General features: G+C 33.5%; 3 protein-coding genes across 8 annotated transcripts; 1 reads left to right on the top strand and 2 right to left on the bottom strand.

The window, feature by feature from the left end:
- Nucleotides 1–102: 102 nt before the first annotated feature.
- Nucleotides 103–3185, bottom strand: LOC142552012 (protein OS-9 homolog). The gene is made up of 8 exons (XM_075661578.1): nt 2928–3185; nt 2297–2373; nt 1572–1775; nt 1318–1389; nt 933–1048; nt 787–853; nt 604–710; nt 103–467 (listed from the first exon to the last, which is right to left on the bottom strand). The coding sequence occupies exons 1-8, from the start codon at nt 3019–3021 to the stop codon at nt 293–295; spliced, it is 912 nt and encodes a 303-aa protein (XP_075517693.1). The 5' UTR covers nt 3022–3185; the 3' UTR covers nt 103–292.
- Nucleotides 3186–4073: 888 nt separating this feature from the next.
- LOC142552011 (putative anion transporter 6, chloroplastic) lies at nt 4074–13020 on the bottom strand. Of its 6 annotated transcripts, none has more exons than XR_012821670.1 (17): nt 12471–13019; nt 11685–11830; nt 11424–11523; nt 11134–11186; nt 10615–10689; nt 8986–9066; nt 8513–8574; nt 7736–7803; nt 7347–7462; nt 7225–7261; nt 6687–6782; nt 5928–6069; nt 5785–5837; nt 5023–5109; nt 4636–4773; nt 4481–4537; nt 4074–4359 (listed from the first exon to the last, which is right to left on the bottom strand). XR_012821670.1 is itself a non-coding variant. In XM_075661574.1 (16 exons), exons 1-15 carry the CDS (start codon nt 12825–12827, stop codon nt 4672–4674), a joined length of 1575 nt encoding a protein of 524 aa, XP_075517689.1. In that variant the 5' UTR covers nt 12828–13019; the 3' UTR covers nt 4074–4359; nt 4636–4671. The 6 variants fall into 6 exon arrangements, 2 of the variants coding, with proteins under 2 accessions (XP_075517689.1, XP_075517688.1); XR_012821671.1 differs by having other exon boundaries at nt 4074–4351; XR_012821673.1 differs by lacking the exon at nt 5785–5837 and having other exon boundaries at nt 12471–13020.
- Nucleotides 13021–22026: 9006 nt separating this feature from the next.
- On the top strand, nt 22027–26631 carry LOC142552010 (zinc finger BED domain-containing protein DAYSLEEPER-like). Its single transcript, XM_075661572.1, has 2 exons — nt 22027–22254; nt 24258–26631. Exon 2 carries the CDS (start codon nt 24287–24289, stop codon nt 26387–26389), a length of 2103 nt encoding a protein of 700 aa, XP_075517687.1. The 5' UTR covers nt 22027–22254; nt 24258–24286; the 3' UTR covers nt 26390–26631.
- Nucleotides 26632–26670: the final 39 nt, after the last annotated feature.

Genomic DNA, 26670 nt, shown 5'->3' with positions numbered 1-26670 from the left:
ATTTCAATTCTATTAAAAAAATTTACAAAAAACCTCACGAGTTATATACATGTATAACATGCTTACAAATGTGATACTATAAAAACTCAGCAAGTTCAGCTCAGTTAGGAAGTTATTATGATTGTGTCTGTACCCTGTGCATCAAATTACACTATGATATTATCCAGATAATTTTGTAATGGATATAACATAACACAAAAAAGAGAGATACAATGCTTCAAAACTTCCTCTCCATCCCACCGTTACCACATAAAAAAGAACTATGGGGAACGAACACAAAAAAGCCTATCATTCACGTTGCATGTTCTTCTATATTTATAGAACGAGGAAACTCGCCATTAGTCACCATCGTTATAGTCTCACCGGGAAAAATGTCAGCCTCGCTCTTTGATTCTTCCTTGCTGTTATCTTTGGCAAGGATGTTACAGTGAATGGTATGCGACACCGGCCTTTCTTCATGGAATAATCTGAATGTGATAAAAACAGATCAATAATCAACACAGATATGTAACCGTTGATTTGGGCAAGTGATTCTCCAAACAATAAAAAACAAATAAATAATCACATTCCTGATACCAAGGAAAGAAAGAGAGTGAGTCTTACGGGTGCTTGCAAAGCGTGGGGCATTGAAATGTGAGAGCATATTTACATGTTGACAACTCTGTGATGGAACTGATCATTGATCTAGGCTCAGAACAAACAAATCTAACCTGAAATAAAAACTCTTGAGAAAGGCAATTATCCAATATGGCGGAACAAGTGGTTGAAAGAATTTTGAATGCTTACCTCTGTTTGACGAGGTTCATTTGTTAAATCACAGACAGTTCCATTGGTGAACAGATGAACATGGTACCTGCACAATATGCGTAATCGTAACAAATTATATACCCCACAATGCAAACTCTAGAACTTGTAGAAGAATAAATCGATACCTTTGAGATGCATCTTTTGAGCGTGGATCCTTTAGTGTAGATATATCAGCAAGGTTCTGATTGTAGGCTTCTGTAGCTTCAGAATCATAGACACCCAAGATAAATTCTTGCACCACCTAAAAAAGATTATCGGTCGAACATCATTTAAACCAGCACAAACTACATATTATAACTTGTTATTTGCTGCAACCAAAAGACCTACTACAACAGATAAGCTCAAAACTTTCATGTGTCGGCTTGATTCTTTGGACAAATAAAAGAAGGTACCGACAACAAACATGGCATGACATGGAAATCTAGTAAGTCAAGATGCAAGAATAGAAATAAATTTATCCCCAAAAATGTTACTAAGAACTAGGTGAGTTAAAGTCAAGAAAATAGCTACCTTGTCATCATCAACATGAATTTGCCGTAACTTATTCTGATGACAGAACTCATACGACCACCATCCCTCTTGCTGCATAAATTTTCACAAGTAATACATCAAGACTTGAGAGTTCATGGAGACAAGCATAACAACATAAACTTTCACCAAATGCCCAACCCATAAGGAGTTTATTTTCCAAGATTTTCTCAGATTAATTTGCAAAGAGGCTATGCCATCCCTTTATTTCCCCCTTAGTGGTTGAAATGGATTACCCTGATAAAGCACCGATCTTTAAGCACTCCCAACAGCTCATCTGGTGTTTTTATTTTGTTTTGTCTCTCTGAATCCATAATCATACTGCTTATATTATGTTGAGAAAGTAGCTTGCCACTCTTGGACTTTTCCACTTTAGGCAAAAAACAGAGAAACTTATCCCCACTACTATCGGGCATAACAATAGACTCTTGATCATCATCCTGAGAAACAGAAATGCACCAAATCATATCATTTCATCCATACATAATGAAAAAAATTCAAAATTTATGCCTTAAAGATATTTTTCAAGTTCTTCGTTCATGTTTTTTTTACACGCTTCCCCTAAGATTTTACAGAACAAGTGGAATAGAAAAATGTTTGAATGGAAGCAAAATATACTCGCCCCACAGATAATAAGGTATATCTCAGAAAACCCCATAAATATATTTCATTTTTCACATTTAACCCACACCCCTACCACAAATGTACATCAAAATTAAGTTTTATAAGAGAAGTCCAAGCTCTGAGAGGTGAGTATACTTTGGAAGTATGACACTCTGTTTACCAGATGAGATTTTATTTAGAAGATGGCATGAATACTTTTAAAATAATCACTCAATTTTCTAGGCGAGATACAATTGAGAAGTAATAACAAAATTCCAGATCAAAATTCATAGCCACTGATCATAAAGATATTAACAACAAATGAATGGAACCCTTGGGAAATCGAAACATCACTAACAGGATGGAAAGGCGAGTCTTCTGAATGGAATTCGATATTGAATTTTGGTTCACGGGAGCTCCGGCCAAAAGTCCCGCCTAAAAGCCAACCACAATATCGGGATATGAATAGGGTTAAAATTAAATGAAATAATGACAACGAGGAGTAAGACTTGAAATACTAACTCATTCCACGGTATAATTAAGACTGAGAGCCTATATCACTAGGAATATCTCTTCCATTATACTTGATCATGAAGTTAACTATTCTACAGGACATTCTACCGATTCCATCTAACAAATAACGAATTATATGCGTACTAATGCATTGATTTATACAAAATTCACAAACTTTTTGATAAACACTCCCTAACAAGTCGATTCTCGACTATAAAAAGCTTCAAATAGCATCTGTTTCATAGCATTGTGATTGAAATCAGAAGTTATACCCCTTTAATCTCCGTGGCAGCCTTCACTTTTTGACACTACTAGCATTTTCCAAACTAAGTATTCCAATCCATAATTCTAATAATGTCCATTTTTCAGCAAAAAAGAAACTGTGAATATTTCCACAACCGCATAAAAAATCAGGGAACACCGGAAACATACTGTAAAATTATGATAAAATGAAGTAATTCGTTCGTCCTTGTAACCTGTTTGAGCTGGGATTATCGGATCTGTGAAAACGACGTCGTTCTTGAGAATGGTGGCTAAAAATAACGCCGCCCACCACCATGAAATTCTCATCTTCCCGATGCCAGAAATATAACCGGCTTCTTATCTCTCCCTGCGAATCGAAAATTGAAATCTTAAAACCCTAATTCAGGATCTGCTGGTCGTCTCGTCGACACTAGACGAATGATCGAGTAGCGAGATATAGAATCAACCACACGCCATTCAGCCAATGGAAATCAGCCACATCAACTGATAGACCACCGTGAAGACCAAAAGCGCTTTTTCTTTTCATTTTGAAACGCCAAAATCGCATTTTGAGTCCTAAAAGAGAAAAACGTACGTTAAAATTTAACTACTCAATAATAGATCACACGAATGTTGATTTTTTCTCTCCCTCATCCAAAATTAAATTTTCCTCTTTTTGAGGAGTTATTTTTCTGACAGTTGTGTACGTTTAAAACACAATTTTTCAAAAATATAAGAATCGACCATACATACAGGTAGAAATCTAATTTTATCCTATTTTTATGTATATTCTATACTTCTATACTATATTATTAAGTGTGAGGACATGATAATAACTACCTAGAGAGGATATCAACTTTTTATTTCAATTTTACCATTATATGATACTAATATTACACTTTCGTTTTTTGTTTTTTTTTTTTAATTTCAACCCACAATCTTCCAATTTTACCCTTCTATGATACTAATATTACACTTTCGTTTTTTTTTTCAATTTCAACACACACTTTATTTTTATTTTTTTTATTTCAACAATTCAAATATCAATTTAGTCCCTCCATAATTTGTCAAATTTCACTTTAGTCCATCGATAATGATAAAAAAGATTGTACACACGCATCACGTGTACAGAATAACTAGTTTTAATAACATTTATAGTATGCTAGTGGTCAATCAGGGTAATTAACAAGATAACTTTAGTTGAACATTTTTCTTTTAAAATTTTTTTTATCATGTGTATTTGAAAATATTCAAGTATACTTGGAGATTGGGTAAGTTTTTAAAAATAAAGTTTTACTAAGATTATTTCCTCAAATTTCCAATCAATTACTCGAAATAAGGCTAGAAATTGAACATGAAATAAGCATAACATGCTGAAATATTTTGAAATGTAAGAGACGAAATCATCTCTTTTCATGATATACAATATGATAAATATGTACATAGTCAGTTTAAAAATCTAACAGATTCGAGGGTACCCTTTCCCTCCGGTCCACACAACAACACAACACAACAATAGCCTCTCTAACGATCTCCACTTAAAAATCGAGCTCGCGGCTTTAACTTTCTTCACTGAACATTGCTATATACCAAATGATGTAGCTTATTGCGACTTAAATTTCTTCGGCCTTTGACACGTCAAGCACCACGAGTGCTCCTACGGACCTACAAAGGCAAATGACGCATTGAGATTCAGAAATGAATCTATACCATGTTATTAAACTTGACATCTTTATATTAACAAACTTTGAATGAAAAATTTATCTACTATTGTTTCAGATACAACCTGTGGTTCAAAGCCATCGGCTATACACAATCTCATCTTGTAGTCAATGTTAAAAGCCTACGTTGTTGCACAAGAATCAAGATAAATGGAAAAGATAATATAGGCCATCAGCAAGGGTAACATCTGCAGAAAATTACTGTTAAGAGGAGAAATACCTCTGTACTAAGTCACGACGGATCCAAGCTGTAAAGTCAGTCGCTCTTTTCAAAAGTTTGTGGTTTACTGCTTGCTAACGTCAACCATACAATGGTACCGGTAAGGTAGAAAAATATCGATGGTGCGAATAATGAGATCTGTTCAAAAAACATTTTATTAAATAATGATGAGTACAATGAAACGAGAAAAGAACCTGCTATAGTTCAATAGCAAGCGAGTAGAGGCAGAAGTAAAACATGTCTACTTCACAATAAAGTACAGGTGCGATATGACACCCCCTATCCCACATTGATTTGTGGGGAGGGATTGATAAGGCAACAAAATGGATTCCTTTAACAAGTTCGATTGATCACTGTCTCTGAAAAGTAGGCATAAGAGGAACTTACCCCCCAGGAATGCGTTGAATCAAACAGATAACCTGTGAGAGCAACACCAACAATTCCAGGTACGGCCCCGACGGTGTTGGTTATGCCCTGCAAGAACACATGTAAACACTATTGACATTTGAATACAATCTAAATTGTGTATGGATTCCCAAGTATAATCACATGGGAATATTTTCCCATAAAGTTGTGAACAAAAGTTTGCGGGCAATTTTTTGATAGAGCTGTAAACTAATCAAACTCAAAATAAGCCTATCAAAATACAGGCTTGGGTAAAATTTCCTTCATTAATGAGAATGGTTCGTTTAGGGAGGCTCGAACTTAGAAATAATCAGTTATATTTTATTCAGTAATTCTTACTTCAATCAATACATAATGAATTCTTAGAAATAATCAGTTATATTTTATTCAGTAATTATTACTTTAATAAATACATAATGAATTATCTTAAAAATCAAAGCTCAATGTTATCGCTTCAATATCAACCAAAATTCCCAAAAATTAATGCACAAACTTAATTTAGAATAATAAAGATTTTTCTCATCAGCTTTAAATATTAATTAAAAGTACCATATATGCTTTAAATATTAAATACAAGTATTATATCACTCAAAATCCAGGTAATATAAGATTTTAGACACAACAAAAACGTTTGTGTTTGGGCCGTTATACACCCTACTTTCCTCTCATGGTGTAGAACAAGACCTATAATCGACTCCTAAACTCAGATTACACACAGAAATTATTTTCATTTTCTATACAAACCAGAAGGATGCTTGCATATTCAGGAGAAATGTCTTGGTGTGTACAGTATAGTCCTGTAGGCAACAAATGACAAAATTAACATTTCCAACATAGTTTGACCTGGATAATACATCTGTATTTACAAAGCTTATTCACTTCCATACCTGATAAGGCGAAACTCGACAGAGCTAAACCTCCAGTAAGGATCGCAACAACTTCCCATGGACTCAGCCCTAAGTCCAGAGAGGAAAGAATCATGCAAGTTGCAGGAGATACAAATGCGATTGTTTGGCAAATTTTCCGCACCTGTTTGCAAACACTTACGTCCTTATTCCAAATGGCATCACATTTTTTAATTCAGTTTAGAAACTTATACAAGAAGGAATGTAGAGATGATAACGAGACATTCAAGAAGGATGAGCATGAAGTGTTTCCTATACCATTGTATGAGGAATTAGTTAGGATACACATTTTGGGAATAACCATTTCTGCACACACTTTTCCATATAGATTTTGGGAACAAACACTTTTGACTACATGTTTACACTTCGAGTGGATCAGAAAATTTTGGGGTGCAGAAGGGGGACAAAACAAGATTTTAAAAGAATCACACACGAAATTTGAATTTTCTCATCTGGAGAGCTCACCTGCTTTTGACCCTGGTTGCTTTTTGATGATTTAACCAATGAGAAGGTTCCATAAGTTATTCTAAAGTTTCATGGTTCCATAGTTATTCTAATGTTTCATGGGCCTTCCTTCTGTTGGGGACTTCCCCAAGATAAGCATAACTACACAAGGCAAGCACTACGAAATCTCGTCTTAAATTCATGCATCACATGTTTAGACAGCATGAAGGCCTTGCAAATTGCTCTCAGTTCAATCAAATAGTTTCGGAATAAAAAAAACATTCCTCTTCAACTTACCATAGTGGTTTCAACACCCTTGGAAATCAAGTTGTCAGCTAATTGTGATGCAATGCTTGTTACAAAGATTGAAGCTAGAGGAGGTAGAACAGATACCTGAAAGTGTATAAGAAACAGAAATTTATACAAAGAGTTTTCTGAAACCCTTGAATATATATTATTGCAAGATTATCAATAGTGTGTTTTAGAGGCAAAGACACAATGCAGGAAATTCATGCTTATTGGGGCTGTGTAAGCCTCAATATATATATGTATATACACAATTTTGATATGTTTGCACATTTATATGAGCGTCGATGAGATGACACGCCTATTAGATGTGATAAAACATAAAAAAATTCAACACCTAACATATGAGTGTCACCTCATCGTTGCTCACACAAGTGTGCAGCATATCAAAACTCTGTGCGTGTGTGTGAGTTGTGAGATCGATGACGAGACCACCTCCATTGCAAGGTTATCCGTATATTATCCATGAGACAATATCACTTTTAATTTTTTTTACAAAGTTTTCCATACAATTATGTAGTTGACATACCCATGCAGCTTCTGTCAGATTAAGGTTCAGCTCCTCACTGCAAGGAATATTGCAAGTGCCATAATATTATAACATAATAACTATCATGAAATCAATCATTTTCCGTTTAATCAAACACATACCTGAAGTATGTGGGAAGCCAAGACAGGCAGGTATAATGACCCCAACTTCCACAAAAGTGAGCATATATCATTGCCCACACGGCTTTACTTTTGAAAAATTCTTTCCAGGGTACATCCTGCAAAAACACAAGAAATGACCAGTTAGAAAAATAAAAATCGCATCGCTTACAGCATCCAGCAAACTCTTTAATTCTCATGCAAAGGCAAGTGTCAAATATCAGTAACTTGAGAAACATAACCTTAATAATTTTGAATCAACGATTTAAAAGATCAGGTTTTGAACATTTACATATCCAAGAACTATGGCTTAATAGATGTAAAAAAATATCATGTGTTTGAAAATCACAAAGACAGATTTCAGTCACACTGAATGAAACAGACACACGTACTCTCAGCGAGGTTCTCAACTCTTCCAAAGATGAATTAGATGACTTGCTCCTAGGGTCAGATTGTGGCCCTGCAGTGGATTAAGCATTTAAGCATGTGCAGAAAAAAACCTGACCATACGAATATAGATTCAATGCAGTCTGACCTGATTCAAAACATTGTTGTTGAATTTGAGCCTAAATCAAATTCCAACAGCATTATTCCATATTTATGTTTTCTAACACTCTTAGATGATGCAGCAACTACATAACACAAGTAATCTTGCACACGTTTTATGTTTGTGACTCTGTGTAAAAAATCAAATAAAAAAAATCATTAAAATAATTATTTTAATCACTTTTATTTAAATTATGCTTAGAATGACAATGGGTTATAAAAAAATATATGATATAAGAAATTATACTAAAATTAAAAAATTTCAAATTGAATATAATTTTTTGAAATAAATTTTGGACAGTAATAATTTTTATGTGGTTAATTTTGAAAGTTTACATGAGATACTCCCTCTAAAGAAACAGAGAAAGATAGGGAGAGATTTCAAAAGTAGCATTCACATCATTTTTTGAAGTAAATCACAAAAGATCTTATTCTTACAGGATGTAAACTATTCAAATCAACCCCCCAAAAAGAAAATAGCAGCTAGGTTACTTCTGAAAATGAGTAAGATTAGGCAAGAACTGAAATGAATAAAGACTAGCACACAAAATAGAAGCGGCTCAGTTATTTCTGAAAATGAGAAACAGTATGGCAGAAATTTAAATGAACAAAAACTAGCATACATGATAGAGAAGCAGCATTAAGTGGAGCTTGATCTTCTTGAACAAACTGAAATCCAAGAAACCTACAAAATAATTCAAGACATTAAAGGACCTGCATCTTGCTGATTAAGGTGAAGTTTTCTTTCACGGATGAAATTTCAGACAAAGAGATCGAGAGCTTTTAAACCAGTAAATATGACCTCATATTGCTTTTAATCCTATGACAAAGGAACAATTCATCTAGTTTTATTACATGAGGGGGGACAACAGGTATCTGGGGATTTTTTATAGTTGGTTCTACCATGGGTTGAAATAAGAAATATGGGAGTGTTCACTTCAATTATTTTATCGTTGTTCTCCTGTTCCTGTTTAATTAATTGTTATATTATATCACGGAATAGGTAAAGCAATGCTGTTTTTAACACTTTATTTATTGATATTTTGTTCTAAGAATAAAGTAAGGTAAAGCAGTTTAAACTCTATGTATATCTTACCAGGCTACACCTAGGATGCCAAAAATGTAAAATACAGAACCCCAGCCATAGTTTTTGATAAGAGGAGGAGCGAAAAGAAGCCTGCAGTTCAACAATTCAATGTTACCAAAGTGTAAATTCAAACTGTTTAGCATAAGTCAAGGGACAAGAAAGCGAATGTCACGTGGCTTGGCATTCCAATGTACATTGAAAAATATCTTATTTCACACAACAGGCTTTTAAAAATAATAATATGGAAGACATTGCCAACTTCGGGGGAAATATATACCTTGTATTTCTTATGTGAAGCATTGTGCACCTATATGTACACAACAATGAATAGAGAATCCCTATGAATCTGAATATCAAATATTTTATTTCCAAGACTTGATCCTAATCTACAGATATGCATACTAGCATTCCGTGCATGCGTGCTCTAGGTAAATTAAAGGTCAAAGAACAAGAACAAGGAGCAAAGGACAGCCTTCGAAGCAAAAATAAAAACAGATAGATCTCTTGGTACTTAAAAAACATTACTCCTAGTGCGAAATGATATGGATTGTGTGAAGTACAGCTAGCAGCCTACACTTTCAATGCTATTTAGCAAATCTTTCTCTTGCCTTTACAAGATCTTGAAAAATTCTAACAAATGAACACCCTCAACCCTCGTTTCTTGGCTTTCAGAGCGAGACTCAATTTTTTCCAGTACAAAGCATGTGATATTCAGTATTCATCAAGCGAGAAATAAGTTCGTTGCAGACCATATTTCAAAATAATCCCTTAAGTGCACCTAGCTTGACCCTGTGTTTACAAGCTGGGCAGCCACTGAGTGTATCCATGTGCAGCACTGCAAAATAAAAATAACTGAACACTTTCTAAAATCAACTCCCACATTTTCCACCACTCAATTCCATGATATCCATAATTAAAGTACTGTAATTTTCTAAATTCATAACCAAAGAAAATCTTCTGTCATTTATTTCATACGCTGATTTAGTTTATTTTCCGTTTTATGCAGGAAGCTTCATACCAAAGTAGCTCTGATTCTTTAATTTTTGTTCAACCAAATATTTTATAAGCTTAATTAATTTAACTTCTAATTAGTTAATATGCGTACTCCATACAAGAATACACATCATGTTACGGGATTTTAGTGAACAATCTAACTGTCTGCTCCTTCCTCTATTAAGCAAATGAAATGTGTAGCTCGTACTCAAGAGCCTAACTATTTAAAGTGACAAGGTTTTAAAGGAAAATATATACCATGTAACCTGGTTATGGGTTATCTCCACAACTCCCAACAAAATCCACAACTCCCCACAAAATGGATAAATAGGAGGAATGGTAAGAAAAAAATCTCTTGAGGACAGATTAGAGCAGAGATCCGTAGGCAAAGAAAAGTAAAAAGAGTGAACTCCCATTTCAATTTGAATTAAAATTATCACAAGGCATTTCCTGAAGGTATAAGGAATCGATACTGGACATTTTTTAGATTCACCCACGAACCAAATGGGATACATTATGCAAATTGCAAAATGTTGCTTTTGGCAGGTAAATGTGGGTTTCTCACTGCATGAAGATATAACTAGCATACAAATAATTGATGCATGTTAAAATAAAAGGAAGATCTAGAATTAAATATATAATTACCCCAAGACACTTCCAACACTCAAACCAGAAAACACAAAAGATACAGCACGTGAGCGCTCTCCTATCGGTATCAACCTGAAAATAGTGCAACGCCCGTGTCATCTAAACACACACAAAGAAATCAGTAATAGATAGAGAGCTCCAGCAAGAGTGGAATGGATTAAAATTATTAAACCATCAGAAGAATGGCAATGACTATAAGGAAAGATTTCAGCAGAATGTGGCTAAAACTTGAAAATTTAAAAATAAATGAGTCGATAAACTTAATTGTAGAACCAATAAGAGTAAAAACAATTTCTGAAAGGAAGAAATTTAACAACATCTAACATTAGAGATGGCTCGATTAGCATCTTGTGCTCTCGAACGTCGCTTCCTTTATTCCTCCCAGCACTTATAACATTCTTTTATTTATTTATTTATTTTATTTTTTTATTTTGTCTGTGTGGGTGTGGGTGTGGGTGTGGGTGTGGGGTAGGGAGTTTCATGGAATCCCAAGTACCCAACGTCAAAACAACATACCTGGCAATCATATCTGTGGCAGCTGATGGAGAAACACCTTCTCCTATCCCAACCTAAAATTGCTAGATCAGATACTTATAATAATAGATTCTTTTTTATTTAAGGAAAACAATGATAAAGAACTGCAGGCATAATAGTGTGAGTTCCATTCAAGAAAATTACTTATTAGCAACACAAAAATAAATATCTATTTGGATAAACTTACATTTGTTCTTTGATAGGGCAAGGTTCATACATCTCAATCAACAGATTTTCTACATTGATGCAAGTCATAGAGAGTACATAATTACCAAAATTCTGGAAAAGATAAGTCCTGGCATGAACCCAGCAAGAATAGGTACAAACGTTGTGGCTAGGGACCAGACAAGGACTCCCACTTGAAGAACTTTTCTGCACAGAGAAATAATAATGGAGAAAAAAAAAAGCTTCTAAAGATAAAAATAAGTTGGAATAAACTATCTTTGAAATAACATGTATAAGTAAAGAACAATGTCACCATTAGTAATCTTGCCCTTGTAATGTTATAATGTAAAACTAGTTCCATTGCTAACCTTCCACCAAAAATCTTTGCGAGCCAACCACCAGGCAACTGACTCAACGCATAACCCCAGAAGAAAGATGACTGCACCAAACCAGCCACAGAAGCATTCCAACCAAATTGATGTGACATTGGGATAATGGCAACACTTAAATTCACCTAACACCATAGGAGCAATTAGTTCATAATTAACGTCTAAGGCATTTTCCTACTAGATGATATCTGCAGACAACAATTAACCAATATAGACAATATTTCTGGATGGATTGCAATTTTTATCAAACTACTAACTATATTTGCCCTATGCGAAACCAACCTATAAATTATCAACACGATGCGTATAAGCGCGAAAACTTGCATCACTCTATATACAATGTTCAACTCAAAATTTTGAGGGAAGAAACCCTCCTTCAGGTATATGGATGGCAGAATGTGGTAACATTTCTTTTAACAAAAGCATTTACTCTGTAAGGTAACGACAAGAGTTAGTGACATGTTCACTGAAATAGTTGACAATAAAACCAAACTTCACCAGAGTATTAAAATCATAGCTTCCGCGCATTTGTATACTAATAAAGCAACAAAACAACGTACACCGTAACCTATAAAGAAGCAAAATTTCATGCACATTTTTTCTAAAAGTTCTAACTCTTTATCCTTAAACTGACTTTCTGTCCATCCTTAATTCTCACAAGAATGGTATCGTGATACACCAAATTCAACAATCAAGAATTAAATTCATAAACTTCTAATGAAAATCATAAATAGACCAAATTCGAAACAACAAACAGAAAATTACCTTATCCATATTGCAAACAACAAAGGCAAGAGACGTAGTTCCAATAAGCTTATATCTTTGAGGAAGATTCTGCCATGGCGGCCAGTCCCATTCCAGACCCACTTCACCGTCGCTAATTTCTTCCTCCAACCGATCGTTCACTTCAGACCCATTAAATATTCTGCTTTTTCCAGCAACATTTTCTCTTTCTCTCTCCTTGATACTGCAAGAAACTTTAAATCTTAGTTTTCTGTTGAAGGGAGATGCATTCAAGCTCAAGTTTTCCACTGGAGCTATAAAGTTCGAAGCTTTATGCTTTGTGCAACATGAAATGTAGGACAAATTGCGCTCCGGGCCTAAGGTGATCTGGGCTGTCATTTCTTTTGTCCCTTTTTTCTTTTTTCTTGTCTTGAATTATTGCAGGAGACAAAGTAAACCAAACGCACAGCCTTTGAAAGGAAAATGGTATAGTAGAAGTCGAAGAAGTTAAACGTTGTTTATGTGTCGAGAAAGAGAAGGGAAACACGACAGTAAGGAAAGGACCAAATACTGCCACGAGGATGGAGGCTGGGCTGTGGACGCCCAATTGAAATGGAATTTGGAACATCATTAATTTTTTACCTTTTTAAAAATAATAATATTTTTTTATTCAAAAAATAAAATAACTCTTTTTAACACAAGTAAATACAACGATCTTGTTATTTACGTGAAGAGAACTCGTGAACGCACGCATATTTTTTATTATTTCAAAAAAAAAAAAAAGATAAATGTCTATTAATTATCACTTTTGTTTCTCAAAACTAAACAATAATAATAATAATAATTCTTCATCAACTCGATCATTTTATAAATCAAATCTTTCGATCCTAATATACATGAAGAATTTTTGGTCTAACATCCTTTTAAAATCATCCCGACGGCAATCCAAAATATTCAATCGTAATGTCTGAATGTAACTTTTTTCTTTGTTCTGTCTTCTCGTACAAACACACCAATATTTATATAACCTTGATAGAAAGTTCGAATAAATGTAATATTGTCACCATGCAACATAAATAATTCAAAGAATTTAGTTAGTAAAACAAACAGAAAATGAGCAATGGCGCCATATTCAATAGCCCAACAGGCAGACTAGTTATGCGACAAACACTCACACAGAAAGGATCACAAATGCAGCATTCTGTACTAAATATGGGGGAATTGTAAATCAGTTGCATCTCATTTGCGTAGAAATATGTCAATCTATTGTTTTCGTTTCACCTTACGTTGCTATATCCTATCATATTTCTTAATCTTAATTTGGAAGCGCGATAAAATTATTTATATATCAACAAATTTGTAGATATATTTAATATAGATTTACAAAACGCTAGCTGTTAAAAATTTACAAGAATTTAACTTAATGAATGAAGAAAAGGAACAAAAACAGGATGCCATAAACTAATAGGAGAACCTCGTAAAGTTACAACATCCTACAACAGGAATTTTGAGAATCTGTATCAAATCCCAACAGCTATTCTACTGAGGGAGAAGTTGAAGAACATCTACCAAACAACGTTCGATCATTTCCAGCCGATCGTATGGAGCAATCTGCGAAAGAATGAATAAAACAGTCAACATTGAATGTAAATATGTTCATGCACGTTCCTGTTAAACAAAACCAGAAACAATGCTAAGTGGCTATGATTCAGTACTCATTTTAAGGAAGTGCATTCAAATTAATGAATTATGATTGTACATTAGTCAATAATATGATAAAAATGTAAAAAAAAAAAAACCATATACATTACATGTTAAAAATATAATTTTTTCATAACCGAAGTTTTGTCTTTTTTTTTTTAAAGGGGACCGAAGTTATGATATTACGAAGGAGAAACTATTAGATAATCAATATTGGCGCAAATTAAACTTCACAGTTATTGAATTTAATACCAAGACAGCAATGGGCCTTTGTGAGATGATACCCAATTGAAATAGAGTCCAAAACTTTTAAGTGGACTATTCACTAAAAACCCAATCCAACAACACACACTGTGAATATATATATATATATATATATATATATATATATATATATATAATATATACATATACACACACAATGAGATGAACTAATTATGTGTGTGGTATGTGAAATGCCTTGCGATTCTTTTTTATTTTATTTTTAAAAAATTATGAAAAAAAATTTATTGCAATTCTTGTTCCAACACAAACATAGTTTTATCATGCCTTGGCCCACTAACTTTAAAAATAAGGCTCAATGAAATAGTAAATACCTAAGTTATCACGTAGCCAACTAGCTAGATTTTCTTGGAACAACTAAGCGGGGAATACTATATCTCTTGGAGAAATTAGGAGGAAAATCATGTTGTCATATATCTTCAAATGTGCGTTGATGATGAAACATGAGAAACATACTTGAGTTGCCCTAAAATGCAAAAAATATCGAATGATTACCGGATACTCTTGACTATGAAATTATAATCAAATTTATAATTTTATATGCGCCGTCGATTCAAATTATAATGTTTCCTCAAAATGTTATTGCAAGATGAAAGGTGCTAGTTTTTATTTTATTTTTCGAGACTAAATATTCATGGCCTATTAAAGCAGGGATTATGTATGAAAGTATAATTGAGAACGAAATTTGACAAATTATTAAAATTAAAGAAATTAAATCGATTTAATAGGGAAAGAAGAAGCACAAAATTTTTTTAAAAAAAAAACCAAGAGTATATCATTAAATATTGATATTATAACTCTCGCTATGTCAACTCATTGTAATTTTTGTGCAAATAAAAGCATTCAATTATAGCGGAAACATTATTTTAACTATCTCGCTCTAAGATCCAATACCAATTTCATGTGTGACAAGCTCGTTCGAAAAAATGTTTACAAAAAAGATCTAACTCCTGGTCATTGGTCAAACGTTCACCTACTCCAACAACTTAGACAACTACTAGGGCGTTCTAATCAAATATTGATTAGAATGTATCTCAATTATGATGCTTGATAAATAAATATACTTAAAAAAGTAATATTTTTATCCTTAAGTAATTAAAGACAGCCATATCAAGAACAAGATTTCATTCGATCAATCAAAATTTCATTCATGTCTCTAAATTTATACTTTTTAAGGCCAAAACTATAATGGAAAAAATACAAAAGCAAGTGACAATTTCAACTCCATCTTTATATTTATACAGCTTTTTTTTACATGAGCTAATTGACAAGGAGATTTTTTTTAAAAAAAATATCATTTTATTTTTTATTTTCTTTGTGTATTTCAGTATATCCAAGAACATCATAAAAGTTGGATCATACGGGAAACAAAACAACACATATGAAAACAATAACAAGCGTTTAAAAAGCTAAAAGCTGAAAAGAAAATTGGTACCCCATAAGTTGATGTGGATAATACAGTCAATAAAAAAATATTATTGTAAATTAATATCAGTGGGAAAACAATTAATATTTCTTGTTATATAATTAAAGAATTCTAAAAACAAAAAAAAACATAGAATTGATCGCACATTTTCATTTGCAAACGTAGGCCAAAATCTATGTAATATATAGAATTTATCCACCCACGTGTATACTCTGTCATATAATATATTTTTAAAAAATATAATTCGGGCTTAGTAATTCATTTGTCAATCCACAGTGATCTAAGAATCAACTGATCATCAAAGTTTCGATTTCATAATACAAACAAATACAGAGATATTGATTATAATTAATTAGTACAATGAATTGAATATTATAATTAATAATTCAAAGTAATAAAATATTGCCACGCCAGGGTGGTTCGAAATTTCAACGAACAAATTGAAGTCTAGTTTACTGGGTATACCACATAAAGAGGAAACATTAGGATCTGATCTTGAGATAGCCATGGCAGCCTTAACAAGACAACAGTGTTGGGTTTCATGATTATAAAAAAAGGTTGTCTTGTACCATCGAGGAGGGGAAAAACCCTAGATTTCTTGAATTTGCTTGGGTTTTCTTCTGCAATAAATTTGACTTTTTTTTTTTTGCACTTTCTTTCCCAAGGGATGTGTGTGTGTGTGTGTGTGTGTGTGTGTGTTACAACAAATTGATATGAACACTCTTTTATAAACACGAGGGATTCGGCAATGACATGTGAGCATAACAATATATACATACATACGTAAATATATATATATTTATATAAATAAATGGAGATAATTATTTTAAATATTTTTGCCTTTATATAGTGATAATTATTTCGGAGCAATATGCTTTAATGTGTTACAAAAATACTGTAGATTGCGACGTTAGGAATGATAATTGTACAACAAAAATAGATACGATAACTTAATTGAAAAATATATATTGAATTCATTTTTAATAAATATGTATATTTATATAACAAAAATATAGATTCTTCACCCAATAAAACTTGGCTTTAGGGCCGGGTGGTTGTATATGACAAAGGCAAATGCAAATAGTGTGGTCCATCTACCTCATCTATCCAATAATTATTGACAATTTATGGATTTTATTGCACTATTACATAAAGAAATAAATGTAGAAAAAGGTACAATTTATTAAGACTATATAGAACACATTGATTATCCAAATCATTCGTATTAATTTGTTGGTACCCATAAAAAAATATACATCATATCGTAACATCACATCAGTTCGAAGATTATGGAAAAACCTTGATCATGGTAAAACTTGCAAGTAAATTCAATAATTATCTTCAAGATTATCCTCTTCGCAATAAAGCCAGATCCCAAGAAAAGGCTCTTATCAGCTAATTTGTGGTTGAGAACACAGAAGAAATCAAGAAACTAAAAAATATCATATACACATATATATATTCTGTACATAAAAAGGAAGAATCACTTATCGAAATTTACACATCAAAAGAAGAAGAAAAAATTCCCAAATCTCATTAATTTTAACAGGAAAAAAGCGGATATTTAGGTAAATGAATCCTGTCAATATTTTTTAAAAAATAAATTTCTGAAGGGTATTTGAAATACACTACAGAATGTTAATTTTTTAAAAAATAAAGATTAACTATGATTAAGTAACAAAGTACACCAAAAATAACATAGAGTATAAATAAATAGAAAAAAACCAAAGATTTATTGGCTTTCAATCATTAAACCACAGTAGATTCCAGAGGGTTGTCGCCAGATCTAGCCTCCTAACAGTTATTACTCATGCATTTAATCAATCAGAGTAAATCAAAACACGTAGTGTACCAAAAAGTACGGAAATTAACCGCAGCAAACAATGGCAGATGAGACAAGAACACTGAGAAGAGAATCTGAGTCTGAATTAAAGGTTATTCCATTGGCCGTCTCCATATCGTCCCACAGCTTTATTGAACTGCGAAAGGGAAGGCAGCATCGCCTACGGTGGTGGCCACACGGTGATGACTCGCAGTGCGCAGTTCAAGAAAGCTGTGGAAAAATAGGAAGGCGGCCATCACTCCGAGCCCGTAATTTGCTGCAACCCTAGATAGGGTTTCTTCGAAGAAAATGGTTGTGATAATAGAAAGGATTATTTATATTTATATATTTATTTGTTGGTGTGGATTTGTGTAGGTTTGGGGGGAGAGGAGAGGGCGGTATTTATAGGAGAGTTGAAGTCTTTTCCACCAATCCCAAGAAGAATATTGAACTATTAAAAGCTGACTAAGTCTCACATCTTTAATGATTTAATTAATAATTAATTCATTTACGTTGCATATTGTTGTTATTATTATTAATCGTGAACCAGCACTACTAATTTACATTTTATTTTATTTTAAGGGGTCAGATTTATCCCGACGGAAGCAAGAGGAACAATACACTTTATAATGCTACAGGAGCAGGTATAGTGAGTAAAATCATATGAAAAGAAAAAGGAGGTACGAAATAACCATAACTGATCCGTCGGATGGAGGTGATCAAGTGGTTGATATTATCCCTCGTGGACCAGAACTACTTGTTTCAGAAGTTGAATCCATCAGATTTGATCAACCATTAACTTACATTTTATTGACCATTAAAGATGGAGCAAAAGTAAACTATATTTACGTATTAATCTCACCAACTATAGTATTTGGTATATAGACGATTTCATCGACAATCGGTTCATGGAACTGTCGCATGTAATAGCGATATAATCATTGAAAACATCGGTATGTTCGATCATATTATAAAAGTAATTTTCATATAAAAAAATATTATTTGATCTTTAATATTAAATCCAAATATAATTCCTATATTAAGGCAGTAATTAACTTACAAGATAAAACATCTCATGTGTAGTAAAATAAATCTATTAGTCATTACATCTCATAGACAATAAATTATCCACTTCAAGTGTATATTTTCGTATGTTTTAGAGAACAGAAATGAAGTGAAACTCAAAGAATAATTGGCACATAAAAATTGCAACAAAGAAATTACTGCACAGATTAGAATACGAGTAGGTCTCTTGTGAAACGGTCTCACGAATTTTTATCTGTGAGACAGGTCAACCCTACCGATATTCACAATAAAAAGTAATACTCTTAGCATAAAAAGTAATATTTTTTTATGGATAACTCAAATAAGATATCCGTCTCACAAAATACAACCCGTGAGAACGTCTCACACAAATTTTTGCCTTAGAATACAAAGGATCATCCTTAAATCTCGGATTTTTTTTACGTGACAGTTTATATCTTTACTCTATTTACACGTAAGTTTACAAGTCAATTGTCATTAATCACTTATTAAATTATTAGATCTTTTTTAGATAACATCAACAACGAAGTTTTTTTCCACTTATTTTCTTCCGGTAGGGGAACAAAATTGAAAGTTGTGTTTTGAAAAATAAATAAATAAATAAAAGCTTATAATTATTGTTATTATTTGGAAATAAAAAAAGAGGAAATTAGAAATAAAGAAAAACATTGGATTCACATGGGAGCATGTGCGGGTGGGGTGACCCACGGTGTAAAAATGACATGCACCCCCGTTATTCCCGGATTAAGGTCCCTTTGTCTCAACGGACGTCTTCCTATGTTGTACATTACGTAACACAAATCCTGCTTTTTATACAGATAATATAATAGTTTATACCAATATATTAATTAATATAATTTATTATTATAAATAATATATTTTTATAGCTGATTGGTAAGAAGGTTCTCTGCTAGTTTGCAATACATATATAATATATATATGTGAACGTGTTTCTCTAATCTAATTCCTTTAATATTTTTGCTAAGACGGTTTATTTATTAAATTGATTCGTATAAATAAATAAAAAATCATATGGTTTACTATTTGTCCCATTTGCACGAGGTTTTAATTTACGCTTGATTTTGAAAAACTGTTGTCAATATTAGTGTTCTTTTTTGTAAATTGTTAAGGGCAAGAACGTAAGTTTTCGGGTTAGAAAAATTTTTGGGTATTTTAAAAATATATAAGATGAGAAATTATATAAAATTTGACTTTTTTTACCAAAAAAAAAAAAGAAAGTGCACGATTGGTCCACGATGTTGGATTTCCAACTTTAAATTAAAGGATCTTAAGCCTTCATCAAAGGATGATGTTATGGAAGTTAGTGGGTGGTTGTTTAAGTTAGCTGGCAAACACTAATATATATATGGGTAGATAGGCCATGTTTCATGAGGCTTTAAGCTTTACTAAAACAAATTATGATTAATTAGACTCCCACTTTAATATAATATAAGAATAGATGACATTGTTTGTTTGTTTTTAAAGATAAATAATTGAGAACAAGGCATGTTATTGTTGGGTGAGTCTATGCTACACCGAGAGTAGATCTCTGGATTTTTGTTTTGTATAAAATGATCGACTGATCATCTCAAAATATAAACACACCGAAAGTTCTAATCTCAATATAACATAGACTCACCCGATATTGTTGGCCTTTTCCGTAACAAAAGTTAATGGCAAGCTAAAAGAAGGGAGGGACCATTAATCGCTTAGTTGATTCACTAAATTTTAACATTTTTTAATCAAATGTAATTCCACCTTTTGCTGTTGTTGTTATCATTAACTGTATTTTACAGATATTGGATATGTACAATTTATTATATTTTTTAAAAATATATTTTGACTGAAATGAAAAATCTAATTATCTTAATGATATCATTGATATGTGTGAGACAGTATTTATTGGTTTGATTTATTTGGGATATAATTACAGTTATAAATATTAAAAGATATTTAATTTATAATATTTCCCCTTAATATAATATAATTTCTTATTGAGAATACAATTGTTTTTATTCCATTGATATGTGGAAGTAATTAGTTATTTGATCATCTTCAATAGAAAATTACTAAAATTGTCAAAAATCGAATATGACGTGGTTTATTAATTTATGCATGACTACATAAAAAAATCAAATAATTTATATGGCCAACAAGGTACACCTATTATTTGAATTTTACAACATATAATTATATTAAAAAAAAAAAAGAGTTAGTCATAAATCCGATTAAAAGTTTTTGTTAAAATTAAGATATTCTCCCACTCCCCTATTCCTCCGACACGATAACAGTTCACACCAGCTACGTTATCATCCGAGCTGTATTTCATAGACAGCCCAATAGGCTTTGCATCATAATTGGATTAATAAATTTAATTAGTATTATTTAAAAGCATTTGTGTAATTTATTAGCTTGTAATTCTTGTACAAATTCACGACGTGTGTAAATTTGAGTCAATTGGCATAGAATTCACTGCTCCTGTAAAAAACTAGCTATCCAGACCCGTCTTACTGGCGTTTTTTATTGATATGTCTATTGTGAGATGGTCTCACGAATCTTTATCTGTGAGGTAGGTCAACCAAATAAGAAGTAATACTCTTAGCATAAAAGTAATATTTTTTCATGGATGATCCAAATAAGAGATCTGTCTCACAAAATACGACTTGTGAGATCGTCTCACACAAGTTTTTGACTTTTTATTTATATTAGGGTGAAGAGTTAATTTTGAAATTGAAATCCCAAAAAAAAAAAAAAAAATTGATCCATACGATTAATTTGTTATGTGCCATTATAATTTAGAGTCAATTGAATGCAATTTGAAATTATATATCAAATACACTAATCAAAGTGCACCTTTAATTTCATATTTGTTAGATGACTCGTACTTGTCAAAATTCAAAATGTAATATTCATACCCGACTCGACACCCATTTTTACCCATCACAAACGTGTCGGGCATTGTTAGACGGTTTGTTTCAACCTACCCGTGCAGGCACTGCCTGCACGGGCAATGAACGGCCCGGATCACTCCACATGAGTGATCCGGGCCCACCTCCCTGTTAAAAAAAAAAAAAATTGGCTCGAAAAAATCCGAGCCGTTGGATCGATCCCTGCAGACAGTGCCCGCAGGGGTAAGGTCGACCGAACCTTGTTAGACCCTGATCCATTGCCTCAAGCTAGCAAATAAATATGAGATTCCGCAGTACGCGGAATATATATATTTGTCGACGGTGGGCTTTGTGGTTACAAAATATTTATAAAACCAACAAATAATACTCCATAGGTTTTTAAAGGCCCAAACAAAAGAAATCAATCTCACATAGAAAATGGACCTCAAAGTCCATATCCAATTCAGTTTAATTTCGTAACGCTTGTGCAATCCAGCATCCAAATTCCAATTCGATTGGCTCCAGCCCAATTATCGTTCTCTCTCGCTCTCTCCTAGAAACCCTAGATTCTGCCCTCTTTCTGGGAGCTGGAATTCACTGATCCCGCCAACGAATGGAGTGCTGGCATTGATCTGGGTATCTCGGTAACCGTCATTTTAACTGGTATATTTTTTCCCATTTTTCTTCTTAATTTTTTGGGTATGTATGTCTTGAATGTGAGGTTATGTTTGAAGTTCTTGTTTGTTTCTTCGGTTCTTTTATTTGAAGTTCAGAATAATGCTAATCATCCGTAATTTCGTGCTTAATTTCTCCACTAGTTTTCAGGAGATTTTTGTTTGAGAATAAATTAAATGGAATCGGAACTTCTGATTTTGTGGGTTTAGCAAACGCTAGATCTGGATTCTGCCGAGGTTTATGGTGGTTGACCCCTTGTAGGCGAGTATGAAATATCAATTCTGCCCTTTTATTTTTTATGTGGAGGAGGACAGCGGGTCAGTTACGAATTATCAAAACTATTTTTTTCAGTAAAATGATCTTTTCGATATATTTCAAATATAAAGAAGTATTTTTTTTTTCAAAAAATAATTAAATGAGAGGTATAAGATAGTTTGTTAATTATTGTATAAATTACGAATAATATAAAAAATAGTTTTCAGTTACGAATAATAAGTATATTGAATAAAGAAGTATACCTTTTTTTTCAGGTTACGAATAATATAAAAAATATATTTCTTTACTTTCAATAAAATGATCTTTTCGATATAATTATTGTATAAAATAAAATTTTAATTGTAATTTTTTCTCACTTTTTTGTTTGCGATTGAGAGGTTTTTCTGTTTTTTATTGATTTTTTTTATTTTTTATTTTCTCATTTATAAAACTTAAAACACTGAAATTCTCATTTAAATTACCTTATAATAATAAAGTAAAATCGTCGATCAAATAAATTGTAAAGTAAATTTGATGAAATAAACTAACAATATTAATAAATAGTATTTGATTAGAGTCATTAGACTACCTCACCTCACACACGACCTTTGAACCCAGATCGTCGCCTACTCGACCTCTAATCAGCCACCAGCACAACCATCGAGACCACCGCCAAGACCTGTACAACCACCCAGTCAACCATCGGTACCTGCGCCTAGTCCGCCACCATGGCCAATCCTGCCACCAGCTCCACCTAGCCGCCCCCCATCGTCACCAACTCCACCACCTAGACTCCCGCCGTGTACTATTGCACCACCTCCTAGAACACCATCTCGACCTAGCCCCTGTCGTGAACAGTTTCATCACCTAGACCTCTTCCATGCCCCAGTCTACCACCATGGCTCAACCAACCGCCCACAACCTAGACCCCCGCCACCCCAAGAGAGAAAATAACGAGGGTTCCATTTTTTCCGGAGATGTGAGACAATTTCCAAAAGTAATCCCGTGTTTTAAAACAAAACCACTAAAAAACAACGAATCATTTAATAAGAGAAATTATGATAAAGGTGTGTTAGATACATCAATTATATCGTTAGAATTTACTATTATTTCATTAGATTTTATATTGAATTTATCAAAAGATTTAGATAAATGAAATTTTTGTATTTAATTTTTTGTGGTGAAAGAATTGTTATATAAATTTAGTTGTATACACAGCATTACTCTCTTTAAAAACTATAGTTGAAAACACTTTTTAAAAAGGCATTTCCATATTTTTTTTTTACCAAAATCTTGACCACACTTATTTTTAAAGTTTTTTTTTTCATTTATAAAACACTAAAAGCATTTTTAAAATGTCTATCCAAACGGAGCCTAAATGTGGTTTCAGCTCCAATTTCAATTTGAGAATTTTGCTTGAATCTGTGTAGCCCTAAGACACTATACTATTTATACTTTCTATTCTTCACTCTGGTAATTGTGTGAAAACTTTTTCGACAAGTACAAATTCTTTAATTTGAGAAAGATTTTTTGTGTAAATCATGTGTTTTTGTTTATTTGTTTCCCTTTCAATATTTTCATTTGGTGTTCCAAAAGGCACCCGGGGAGCTCACTTCAATGATGGGTTGTTGGACCATGCTAGTTTCAACTCTAGGCACACTTTGTGCCCTTTTTAGCAACTATGATATGTCTTGAATGTATGGTAGCAAGGGCTTGACCTATTTTTGTTATTGCAGATAATTTGGTGAGCTAAATTTTTGTGGAAATGGAGGTGGAGACCAGGAAACCTGTCCTGAATTACGTGCCAGTCACTATGAAACCACGGGACATTGATTCCAAATTACAGCTCGACATGATAGAGATTCAACCTGACATCAGAGAGACACCCCCGAATAATTTTGAAGCACAACCTCCAAGATGTGGAAAAAAGAAGTCTATCGTTTGGGAACACTTCACTATGGAAACAGCCCCTGATGGTTGCAAAAGGGCATATTGTAACATATGCAAACAATCGTTTGCACACAGTACGGGGTCTAAGGTAGCTGGAACAAGTAATCTGAAACGTCATATTGCCAAAGGAACTTGTTCAGTTGGCCTATTTAATGAGGAGAAAAACCAGTCAACCCCGAATAGTGCACTTTCAAAGACCAGCTGTTATTCTGCAACCCCAAAGCAACGCTACCAAACAGCCAGTGTTCCTGACATAGTAATCAATTCTGATCATATTCGACGCGAGCTTGCTAGTATGATTACTATGCATGAGTACCCGATCCACATGGTGGAGCATTCTGGTTTTGTGGCATTTACTCGGAATATACAGCCTCGATTTGATTCAGCGAGCTTCAATACGGTTCAAGGTGATTGTGTGGCAATTTATCTAAGGGAAAAGCAGAACATCCAAAAGGTGATTGACAGGATGTCAGGGCGTGTTTGCCTTATGCTGGATTTATGGTCATCATGCCGAAATATTGGTTACATGTTTGTGACTGGGCAATTCATTGATGGTGATTGGAAGCTTCAAAGGAAACTTCTTAATGTTATAATGGAACCATATCAAGATTCAGACACGGCTTTCAGCCACTCTGTTGCTGCATGCCTATCCGACTGGAATATGGACGGCAAATTATTTTCGGTAACTATCAATCAACCGTTGAGCAATTTTTCAGTTGATAAATTGAGAACTATGCTCTGTGTTAGGAAACCCTTATTGCTTCATGGCCAGTTGTTGGCTCAAAATTGCCTTGCTCGTTTTTTAAGCAGCATGGTCCAAGATGCTTTAACTTCTCTGCAAGGCACGGTGAAGAAAGTTCGGGACTGTGTGAAGTACGTGAAAATTTCAGAATTGCACGGGGACAAGTTTCTTGATCTCAAGCAACAGCTTCAAGTGCCTAGTGCCATGTCTCTTGCTGTTGACGACCAAACAAAATGGAACACAACTTACGCAATGCTGTTGGCCGCTTTAGAATTAAGGGAAATCTTCACTTGCTTGGATACTTTGGACCCCGATTACAAGAACTTCCCGTCTATGGAAGATTGGAAGGATATAGAGACTCTCTGTACTTGTATAAAGCCACTCTTTGAAACTGCAAATCTTCTTGCCACGGGAGAAAGTCTCACAACAAACTTGTTCTTCCATGAAGTTTGGAAGATTCAAATGGAGTTGGCACATGCAGCTACAATTGAAGATCCGCTCATCATTACCCTTACAAAATCAATGCAAGAGAAATTTGAGAATTACTGGAACAGCAGCTGGATTGTTCTAGCAATAGCAGTAGTTATGGATCCCAGGTTCAAAATGAAGCTAGTCGAGTTTAGTTTTTCAAAAAATTATGGTGAAGAGGCTGCCGTTTATATAAAAACTATTGAGGACGGTATCCACGAGCTTTTTCTTGAATATGTCTCTCTTCCTCTGCCTCTTACGCCTGCTTATGTTGAAGAAGCAAATGAGATTACAGTCAAACTAGAGGATCCTCATGGAATTGGAATCTCAAGTAACGGTCTCGCTCTTACAGAATTTGATGTTTATATCATGGAAACGTCTAGCCAGCAGTCAAAGTCCGAGTTGGATCAGTATTTGAAGGAGTCCCTTTTGCCGCGTGTCGGTGAATTTGATGTTTTAGTCTGGTGGAAAGTGAACTGTATGAAATACCCTACTCTTTCAAAAATGGCTTGTGATATCTTGTCTATATCCGTTTGTACTGTTCCTGCCTCTTCAGTATTTGATACTAAGAACAAGGAGATGGATAGTTACAGAAGTTCTTTACGACCTGAGACAGTGGAGGCTCTTATATGTGCAAAGAATTGGCTTGAATCGCAGCAGAAAGCTGAAACTCTTGCTCCCCTAGTCAAAATGGAAGTTCCTGCATAGATTCGAGACACTATTTTTGGTTGAGCCATGCTGGAGAGTAATTCGAAACGCCCTTTTCAGGATGATGAGGGAGGTGGTGATGATTCTTGTGGTTAAATCTCAAGATTGAACATAATCATTTGAAATATATTTTTCAAGAATGTTTACTTTGATTAGACCCATTTATTGATGTAAAGCAGATTACAAAGAATGACATTATACTTGTATGATATATTGTTCGATAAAACAGAAGGTTATTAGCTCAGTTGTTTTACTCTTTTTTTGGTGATTGAGGTGACGAG

Source organism: Primulina tabacum, chromosome 7, assembly GCF_025594145.1.
Source record: "Primulina tabacum isolate GXHZ01 chromosome 7, ASM2559414v2, whole genome shotgun sequence".
Classification (NCBI taxonomy): Eukaryota; Viridiplantae; Streptophyta; class Magnoliopsida; order Lamiales; family Gesneriaceae; genus Primulina; species Primulina tabacum.
Note: the sequence above shows the minus strand (reverse complement) of the source record. Positions and strands in the feature narration are given on the sequence as shown.

Bases quoted from the DNA above. Each gene is read 5' to 3' on its own strand.
- LOC142552012 (XM_075661578.1), bottom strand. From the start codon at position 3,021: ATGAGAATTTCATGGTGGTGGGCGGCGTTATTTTTAGCCACCATTCTC. The intron at 1,776-2,296 runs GTTAGTGATGTT...TCTGTTTCTCAG, and splicing joins AAGACTCGCCTTTCCATCCT to GATGATGATCAAGAGTCTAT. The intron at 854-932 runs GTATCGATTTAT...CATATTGTGCAG, and splicing joins TCAAAAGATGCATCTCAAAG to GTACCATGTTCATCTGTTCA.
- LOC142552011 (XM_075661574.1), bottom strand. From the start codon at position 12,827: ATGACAGCCCAGATCACCTTAGGCCCGGAGCGCAATTTGTCCTACATT. The intron at 11,831-12,470 runs GTAATTTTCTGT...CTATGGTGTTAG, and splicing joins TTGTTTGCAATATGGATAAG to GTGAATTTAAGTGTTGCCAT. The intron at 6,070-6,686 runs GTAAGTTGAAGA...GTTTGCAAACAG, and splicing joins AGGGTGTTGAAACCACTATG to GTGCGGAAAATTTGCCAAAC.
- LOC142552010 (XM_075661572.1), top strand. From the start codon at position 24,287: ATGGAGGTGGAGACCAGGAAACCTGTCCTGAATTACGTGCCAGTCACT.